The 10,098-nt window shown below is 38.1% G+C and overlaps 1 protein-coding gene across 1 annotated transcript; it reads right to left on the bottom strand.

Moving 5' to 3' along the window:
• Nucleotides 1-460: 460 nt before the first annotated feature.
• On the bottom strand, nt 461-1,183 carry LOC107039350 (cyclin-dependent kinase 20). The gene is made up of 2 exons (XM_015258917.1): nt 945-1,183; nt 461-858 (listed from the first exon to the last, which is right to left on the bottom strand). The coding sequence occupies exons 1-2, from the start codon at nt 1,143-1,145 to the stop codon at nt 700-702; spliced, it is 360 nt and encodes a 119-aa protein (XP_015114403.1). The 5' UTR covers nt 1,146-1,183; the 3' UTR covers nt 461-699.
• Between the last annotated feature and the right edge of the window lie 8,915 nt (nt 1,184-10,098).

The following is a 10,098-nucleotide window of genomic DNA, read 5'->3' as shown; positions in this document are numbered from 1 at the left end:
ATTTCAAATACTTCTAAACAAAGATCAGCATGAATATTATCCACGATTATTACTTCAATCCTTTATCATTTTTGTAAACTACTCTTAATCCATTGCAGTTGCTCCGCGTCATCAGACATAGAGACGCTGCAGCGGTAAACCTGGTATCTCTCTCTACGTACCTATGAGCCCTAAACGCATCAGGGAGCCCCGAACAATAGCATCACATACTTGTCTTTCATATTTGTATATTCAATCAAAGACCTGAAATTTCTCGGCATCGCTGACTTGAATGAGTATATATGTTCCTGTTTGTGGATTATTTGGTTAGTATATAAATATCTTCGTGTGGTCAAGGAAGCAACTAAAATGGCACTTCGAAGCGATAAAGTAAAATCGTCTTAACAAATTTTAAACTCCACTTACATTTTCATAAAACTGTTATTATTATTCATTGGCAGTGACATTCAGTACACTCTCTTATTTGATTTCATGTGTGATTGAAAATGAATTCTTAATTGACCTAAACGAACTCTTAAACATTATTAGTCACACAGTAATTCATCTGACGTGTGATCGTATCTCTATGATAATATCGTGAGTATTGTTATACGCTGAGTGCAACAGTGTGATTTGGATAAAACTTTACTGGCCCCGAGGGTGGGGGGTGAAGTGGGCAAGGAGCCGCCTTTAGTATGTAATAATGGAAACAGTCTCAGATTAAGATAAATTCAATATTTCTTTGAATATCACTGTGGGTTTAACTAGAGGATCAATATCCTTCAGACGCAGTAAATTTCGATGATCGTAAGGAGGTTTGGGCAATCTTTGAATGCAGCAGGAGTAAGGTCGCGTGTAGAAGTACTTATGTTTCAATGCCTGAAAATGAATAACACAAATTTCGTTAAGATAAAAGTTTAAACGGTCACAAAAATTGTAATGAATTTTTTAAAAAATAATATTACATCAATTGCTGTCAACCGCTTCGATGAATTGTAGACCAAAATATTCCGAATGAGATCCAGGACTTCTGAAGTGACATCCGGTACCACCTGCTCCCATAGCATACCTTTTTGGTAGGGGAACGTTATTTTATTATAATCAGGGAGAGAGTGAAGGTCGGGCCATGTTTCCACTGTTGGTGTACCAAGTTGTCGCAGGACCATTGCTAGTTGCTCGATATCTGATTCACCCTTAGCAAACAAAAAACAAACTTTTCAATTTTTCAGAAAAATGATCTAATTTAGATGGATTCATTTACAATACGTATGGACAAATTCAAGTAAAAATCTTGGCTTATTTATTAGAAAATTCTATCAGGAGTAACTTAGGTTATTTTGATTGGAAATTTCGAATCAATTCCGCTCTATTCTTCAAATCTATTCTTCAAATGATTAATTTAAGATCAGGGATACTAAATGATTTCCATTCAGTATGATGATTATTGCATCAAAAATCGGTACAATATTCATCTTCATAATATTCCTTATATTGTAAATCAGGACATATTCCAGATTTTTTCCATAATCGTTGGTCCGGTTTCGTGCCTTGAAAATGTTAATTCCATCGAAATGACTCAGATAATTTTTTTGACATTCAAAAGACCTAAACAAGTTTTTGGAATTTTGAAGAAATTTTACCATATATAAAAATTCAATTGTTCCGATTTTTTAGTTTTTTGACTACGTTCTTAGCCAAAAATTCTCCACGGATTGTGAGTTATGAACCAAGCATATATCTCAAGAACTTTTTCAAAGAATAATTTGATCTATGCCACATTACATGCTAGTAATTGATAAATTTGTGATGAAGTGGGTTCGTTATGTCCTCGATGGGACGTGTGGGGAAACGAAATAATATAAAATTAATACGCTCGCATGCACCGGTCTCGAGTAGTGAGGTTAGAATTAAGCGAATGAAGGAATAAGTCGAATGATGAGTGCCAACGAGAAGTTCTCACTCACTAGGAACAACAGGAAGTGAGGAACCACCGGAGAGGACTACCTATAGGCCTGGGTAATGAGTCACCACGTTCTGGAACCATGAAAAACACCCACCGAAAACCTCACACAGTCACGTCATTCATATCTGTCATAACATTGGCCCGCGGGGCAATTCAAATCCCGTGCGGACTTAAAAGAATATTCCATGAGGATGCAGCTGGTTCCGAAACTCACGCAACCGCACACAAACTGACAGCAGTATGGGTAATCTCTGAGGCCCATCTACGGGGCAATCCTCCACGTCAGACAGGCATCACAGACCACCTGATCCCCATGGGGATACTCTGCAGAGTACACACCGGAGGTAATAGTCGGCGTAACACGTAACCAGTGAAATATGTAAATGAAGCCGGCATTGGCCAATAATTTAAAATCACGGCCAATGTCAAGGGCCAAAAGAAATGGAGTGAGACAACCAGGGAGAAAGAGGAGAATTGAGTAGATAAGTAATGCGGGTTCTGGCCCAACGGTCCGGCGGAGACCTGATCAGAAGGCCCCAGCGAGGGGTCTGGGTGGGTGAAAGGGTTAATTAATCCGCGCTAATTAATTAATTATTGATTGATTTACTTATTGATTAATTAATTGATTAATTAGTTAATTAATTAATTACCAAATTCATTGGCAAGTTCTGGCCCAACGGTCTAGGGGAGACCTGACCAGAGGGCCCCCGCCAGGAGGCTGGGTGGGTGGAAGGATTAATTAATCCGCGCTAATTAATTAATTAAGTAATTAATCAATTATCAAATTCATTAGTAGATTCTGGCGCAACGGTCTAGTGGAGACCTGACCAGAGGGCCTCCGCAAGGGCGGCTGAGTGGATGGCTGGTTGATTAATTCGAGATCCGCGGTTTTAATTCGCGGTTTTATTGGCGGTTCAATTAATTGCATTCTCAGGTAAGAAATGATATACCTGGTGAATGGAGGGTGGTGACGATTGAGTGAAAGGGTTGATGACGATATCAGTCGCGGTCCGTGGGGGGGGGAGGGGGGAGGGAGTCATATTTATACACACTATTGACATTTTTAAACCCTCCTTCCATTTCTGGCGCCATTTCATCTAAACAGGTCTGAACCTGTCAACGTCCGGCTGAAGATGAGGGAGGGGGTGGTGAAGTAGACATTATCCAGACCACCCCCTTTGACATTTCCAGATGGCCCTTCTAAAAACACGTTAGAACCTGTATCCCCTTTAGATTTTCCAAAGTGGAGGATCAGTCTTCAAACATGTCACATCCGATGATATTAACCACATGACCCGTCCGAGTATTCCACACTCCACTTCATATTTCACTCAGAAATGTCAAAACATGTTCTTCCATTCTTTGATCGTTGCCGACCCATGAGAAAAACGTCTGTTAATATACAGGGTGTTCATCTGAAAAATTGTAGGGTTTTGAGGGGGACATCCGATGTAGTCATTATTTTGATTTTTCAAGCTCACGCTTGCAAGCTGCAAGCACGAAGTGCTTTTTTCAAATGGCAACCGCATTTTTTACTGTAATGAAACTTGTTCACCTTGATCAGTTGTTTTCAGAAACCTCATCATTTATTTAATTTCATCTCATTTTACTCGAAAAATGTCATAAAAAAAGTTTTGTGGCCAAATGGAAGATTCAGACTTTTTTAGCGTGACGCAAGATGCACCACGTGGAGGTAAAGTCTGCTTCGCATCCCGTGCGCTAAAAAAAAGAAAAAAATAGCGCGAACATGTGTGGAAGTTAATGAGCATTTACAAAAGTTGTTCAACATTCCCACCGTTTACTTGCAGACATAAACTCAATTCGCTGGCGGAAATTCTCAACAAAGATGTTGATTACTTTCCAACGATGTTGATGATCAATGTGTTGCGTCCAGTGAGAATTTTCCCTTGACCAATAATAACAATTGTGTCGATTAAACGATCCAGTACTCCGGAACGTTACCTCGTCGCTAAAGAGAACGTACTGAAAAAAATGTGGATCTTCATTCAGTCTCTGCAACGCCCAGTTATAAACATCAACATGGTTTTCCCTGTCTTGCGCAGACAATGCTTGAGTCAAAGTTATGTGCTACGGCTGGTAGCGGCCAGATCGCAGAATTCTTTGTGCTTTACTCCGTGGTACTCCTAAATCCCGTTCAATTTCTCTCCAACTGACGTGAGGATTCATGTGAATCATAGCTTATATTGCAATAACTCGGAGATCATCAGGATTAATACCTTGTTGTACTTGTTATTGTCGTCCTCGAAGGATTCTCCCTCTTCTACTCGATTTCTGCTCGAACTCCTTTCGATCCTCCGGATAACTAAATCTGTAGGATAATGTAGTCGATTGCGGTACTGTTCTCGATATGTTCGAGCAGCGGCTCGATACACTCCCCTACACTCTCCCAAAACAAGTAAAATATCGACAATTTCACTGGCTGAATACATCGTGATGTGTTCAATGAAATAACAAGTGATACTAACTTGATTCGGGTTGAATTGGCACCGATTAGAATAAAAGAATCCTCGAAGGAGTAGGGAAATGTTTTGTTTATTGTTTACATTTGATAATTCCGGTGTGTAAACAGATGAATGGAACAATTACACCAAGATGGGCCAAGGATGTTTGAATCTTGAATTCGACCACAGAACTCATCAAGATGAACAAGTTTCATTAGGGTAAAAAATACGATTGTCATTTGAAAAAAAAAACTTTGTGCTTGCAGCTTGCAAGCGTGAGATTGATAGCTGAAAATAATAACAACATCGGACGTCCCCCTCGAAACCCTACAATTTTTGTATCAAACATTTTTTTGTTACCCCTTGAGAGATATTTAGCCGCATCTTTTCAGATGGGACACCCTGTATATATATACTCATAGTTGTTCTTAAAAAATGAATATACAAGGAGTGGGGTATTCTGTAAATAACCCAAGAAAATTCAATGCTCATCATCAGTCCATAAAATTATCCTCAGTAAGGAACAGTATCATTTTCAAAATTAATGAACGGTATTTTTTTTTGTTTTATTTTTCTTGGGTGGCGAATACAACGAAATCAAATTCATGCAGATGAGGAGGGGGGCTATAACTGAAATTACAAATGAAATAGAACAATAAAATTTTCACTTTTTTCTTTATTCAAAATTCTTTTCTTTACAAAATGAGAATTTTTATGATTATAACTAATAATCATGAAAATATAAGAAGTACATAAATAAATATTACAATTAAAAGTTTTTTTTTTAAAGAATTATTACACATTACACAATCTCTTATCATAGGGGGTAGTCCATCAAAAGTATCACCATCGATTTTATGATAATCTTCCAAACAACGTCTACATCTTTTGATATACCAATCAGCTCTCATAGCATCAATCAACTTGTCCTAACCCTGATCATCATGGCATGCAGCGATGGAACCTATAAATGAATGTGGCAGATATGCAATATCTTCACAATGCATCAAATTTAAACTGTTCAATTTGTAGTAAATATTGAAGGATCGATCTACGGATCGTACTATTCTTTTCTTCATCGTCCAGTTTTTGAGTAGCTCCACATTTTTTACGGCACATGCCTTGTTGTCGTCTCTATAATTATGAAATGGACAAGTACGAGATGGTAAATCGTTGAATTTGGCTAGTGATGGGCAATCATGGAAAATTTCTTCAATATTAACTACTAGCGGTGCTAATACAGGACCAGAAATTTTTTTCAACCACTCTTCTTTCTCTTCACCTTTCACATAAATTGTACCAATATTTTCCCACTTTTGCACTAATTGTCCAACTTTCTCCTATGATCTATTTCCATAATCCCAGGGTAATCCATGATGATGACGCTCAAGCTACAAAGCTACACTTCTATGCTTCGCTGGTAAACTGGAGAATCTCCATGGGGGCTTGAAAAACCAGACGTTAGGGTATCTAACCCCAGAATCCAAAACTGTGTATGTGAATTCTTTTACAATAAACTCGTTGAAGAAAGTTTGGAAGCTTTGTATGTACACGAGTAGCTACATGGTGACTAATGAAATGATGCTACTCACATGAGAATTTATATCCCCCACCCCTTCCCTTAACTTAACTTCCCTTAACTCCCCTACTTTCTTCACCCCTCCGCTTATGGGGTTATAATGTACTACTCGATCGTGCAAAATAAGGCAATAAGCAGCAGTCTCCGGAGAAAAACTCAATTTGGTTTCAAAGTCCAGGCGGACATTCACTGGACCAAATTTCAAGGATTCATTTTGTTTAGAACAATCAATTACTACTAGTGGTGTAATATTTGCAATATATGCTTTAGTTAATAATAGATTGTTTATTTGTTGATCGTAATATGCTGATTAAAAGTTTGAATATATAACATAGAGTACCGAAAACTGATTCTTAGCCATATCTACATCTAAATTTCTATATGGATAACATTGAGAATTTAGGAATAATTTAATATCGGCGATGCTACAATGGTCAAAATTGCTAGCATTTTTCATATCCTTATTTTTTTTATCTGTTTGGAAGCCTAGAATGACATAACGTGGTTTCTCAAGCTGCGTTGCGGTTTTTATCTTCCACACGTGTTTTGTTGTCGCCGGAAGCATTGGATATATTCATATAATTCCCATGATCTGAAGCTCATCGCTATTGCAGGATCTTTCTGGATGAAATTGAGCAACTCAATCTTCTTAGTATCCGACAGTGTAACATATGGGATCAACCACTCAATTTTGTTAAAGTTGATCTTCACATCTTCTTTTGCGGTTTGAATCAGAGCATTATTATCATGACGAGCCCTGATTAAAACCAGTTGATGCTTCACATTGACCTTAATTTTTCGATAATTTTCAGCAAATCCCAGCAGAATACTCAATGGGATGGAAATATCAAAACAACCATTTTCATCAATTAAACTCAGTTTCTCTTGGACACCCAGCNTATAAATGAATGTGGCAGATATGCAATATCTTCACAATGCATCAAATTTAAACTGTTCAATTTGTAGTAAATATTGAAGGATCGATCTACGGATCGTACTATTCTTTTCTTCATCGTCCAGTTTTTGAGTAGCTCCACATTTTTTACGGCACATGCCTTGTTGTCGTCTCTATAATTATGAAATGGACAAGTACGAGATGGTAAATCGTTGAATTTGGCTAGTGATGGGCAATCATGGAAAATTTCTTCAATATTAACTACTAGCGGTGCTAATACAGGACCAGAAATTTTTTTCAACCACTCTTCTTTCTCTTCACCTTTCACATAAATTGTACCAATATTTTCCCACTTTTGCACTAATTGTCCAACTTTCTCCTATGATCTATTTCCATAATCCCAGGGTAATCCATGATGATGACGCTCAAGCTACAAAGCTACACTTCTATGCTTCGCTGGTAAACTGGAGAATCTCCATGGGGGCTTGAAAAACCAGACGTTAGGGTATCTAACCCCAGAATCCAAAACTGTGTATGTGAATTCTTTTACAATAAACTCGTTGAAGAAAGTTTGGAAGCTTTGTATGTACACGAGTAGCTACATGGTGACTAATGAAATGATGCTACTCACATGAGAATTTATATCCCCCACCCCTTCCCTTAACTTAACTTCCCTTAACTCCCCTACTTTCTTCACCCCTCCGCTTATGGGGTTATAATGTACTACTCGATCGTGCAAAATAAGGCAATAAGCAGCAGTCTCCGGAGAAAAACTCAATTTGGTTTCAAAGTCCAGGCGGACATTCACTGGACCAAATTTCAAGGATTCATTTTGTTTAGAACAATCAATTACTACTAGTGGTGTAATATTTGCAATATATGCTTTAGTTAATAATAGATTGTTTATTTGTTGATCGTAATATGCTGATTAAAAGTTTGAATATATAACATAGAGTACCGAAAACTGATTCTTAGCCATATCTACATCTAAATTTCTATATGGATAACATTGAGAATTTAGGAATAATTTAATATCGGCGATGCTACAATGGTCAAAATTGCTAGCATTTTTCATATCCTTATTTTTTTTATCTGTTTGGAAGCCTAGAATGACATAACGTGGTTTCTCAAGCTGCGTTGCGGTTTTTATCTTCCACACGTGTTTTGTTGTCGCCGGAAGCATTGGATATATTCATATAATTCCCATGATCTGAAGCTCATCGCTATTGCAGGATCTTTCTGGATGAAATTGAGCAACTCAATCTTCTTAGTATCCGACAGTGTAACATATGGGATCAACCACTCAATTTTGTTAAAGTTGATCTTCACATCTTCTTTTGCGGTTTGAATCAGAGCATTATTATCATGACGAGCCCTGATTAAAACCAGTTGATGCTTCACATTGACCTTAATTTTTCGATAATTTTCAGCAAATCCCAGCAGAATACTCAATGGGATGGAAATATCAAAACAACCATTTTCATCAATTAAACTCAGTTTCTCTTGGACACCCAGCCATCCAGAATTTTCCATTGAGATACTTTGATTCGGTGTTAATGAGACGAGATTTTTCATGAGAGTAGTGATACCTACATTCTTGACATGATCAATCTTAATAGCATTAATTTCATAGCGGATCTCTTGGAATAGATGGCAAATCTCATTATTCACAAATTTCGTAATTGTAGAGATAGCATTGTCCGATTTAAGTAGTTTACCAGTGATGCGCAAGTACCTTTTGCTTGGCAAAATACAGAGATCCTGATTCTGTACAGTAATTCGAATTTCATCGGTATTATCCAGTGCTGTCGAGGCACATGGCTGATGTGCATGGATCTCATAGTATGCAATGGAATCCTCAAAGACTGGAGGGAGTTTTATATTCAGGCTTCTCTCCATGGTATACAACAGGCGAATAAGATTTTTATTTGACAACAACGTTTTTTCCACTTTTTCTTACGGCCAGACCGAGACTCTTGAGAAACTTCACGTTCTGAAGTGTCAACACCTTGAAGTCAACACGCGAACTGATTGAAGCGAGGCATGATTGAGAGCTTTTATAGGAGCAGCCAATGTTCGGATTATATACAATGCCTATGATTATGAAGTAGACTTGATGTGTAGCCTGATGGTAATTGTTTCACCTCTAAAGTTCACCAAGACACCGTCCTGATCAATGATTGGGAGCTGTAAATCGGTTATCGTTTTGACAGACACTGGTAAATAAATAACTTGCGATGGCACTTCTACAATTTTATATCCAGGGGGCACTACAGGAAAAAATTCATGAAGTGTATGAACTTCATGACTGTTGTTGTATGCTCCAGTGGTGATATTACATTCAACTTTTAGGGCGTTCCCTTTGAGAATGGCTACAGGCTGATCAGACTGATGAGTTTTATTAGCCTCTAAAACTCTAGGGGTAAAACCAAGTTGACGACCTATCGAATTTGCAGACCTCAAGTGCAAGTCTCTATTACATGATACTTCACTCCGTAAGGTGTTATTATTACATCTGATTTTTATGGTAATATCATTTTTTTCCACACTTTTAACAATGAATTTTGAAATATTATCGATTTTGTAACTTCCCCTTCGAATGGTAATAATCGTGTCCCCTATATGTAATTTGTTATTGCTCATATTGAGAAAGAAGAACTTTTCTCCCTTTAAATATACCAAAATTCATCGACAATAATTATTTTCAACTGAATGTTCTTCCACTCGATGCGGCCTGGGTCGGAGGCGGTCGAGGCTCAAACGCAAGTGACAATGGAAATAATACCCGGTGGACGCCAGTTAATTTTATAATAATTAGCAAATACAATTTGACAATATATATTACCGACTTTTTGACTCAGAAGGGTGTTTTGGAAGACCCGAGGACGGGAGAAAATAAATTTCCAAGAGAGAGAGAGAGAGAGAAAATGGACAGAATGTACAAGGTTATTTTACTTACGAATTCGTGTCAGATACCGACTTTCTTTGACACAACTAGATGAAAACTGAGTTTGCTAGATGTGCTTCAACAATTCGACTTTAGATAGAGATTGATTGACCGACGTCGGTGGCCGAAGCGGCTAGGTGCGAGCCTAGTGTGCGAAAGGTTGTGAGTTCGATTCCCCGTGGAACCGAGTTTTTCAACCGGAGGCGCCGGCGAGCGGGAGGTCGCTAATATAGTGACCGCCTGTACCGGCATGGGTTTTCTGTGGTTTCCCAT

Source organism: Diachasma alloeum, unplaced genomic scaffold (genome assembly GCF_001412515.2).
Source record: "Diachasma alloeum isolate Michigan unplaced genomic scaffold, Dall2.0 Dall_scaffold_00297, whole genome shotgun sequence".
Taxonomy (NCBI): Eukaryota; Metazoa; Arthropoda; class Insecta; order Hymenoptera; family Braconidae; genus Diachasma; species Diachasma alloeum.
Note: the sequence above shows the minus strand (reverse complement) of the source record. Positions and strands in the feature narration are given on the sequence as shown.

Bases quoted from the DNA above. Each gene is read 5' to 3' on its own strand.
- LOC107039350 (XM_015258917.1), bottom strand. From the start codon at position 1,145: ATGGTCCTGCGACAACTTGGTACACCAACAGTGGAAACATGGCCCGAC. The intron at 859-944 runs GTAATATTATTT...ATTCATTTTCAG, and splicing joins AGCGGTTGACAGCAATTGAT to GCATTGAAACATAAGTACTT.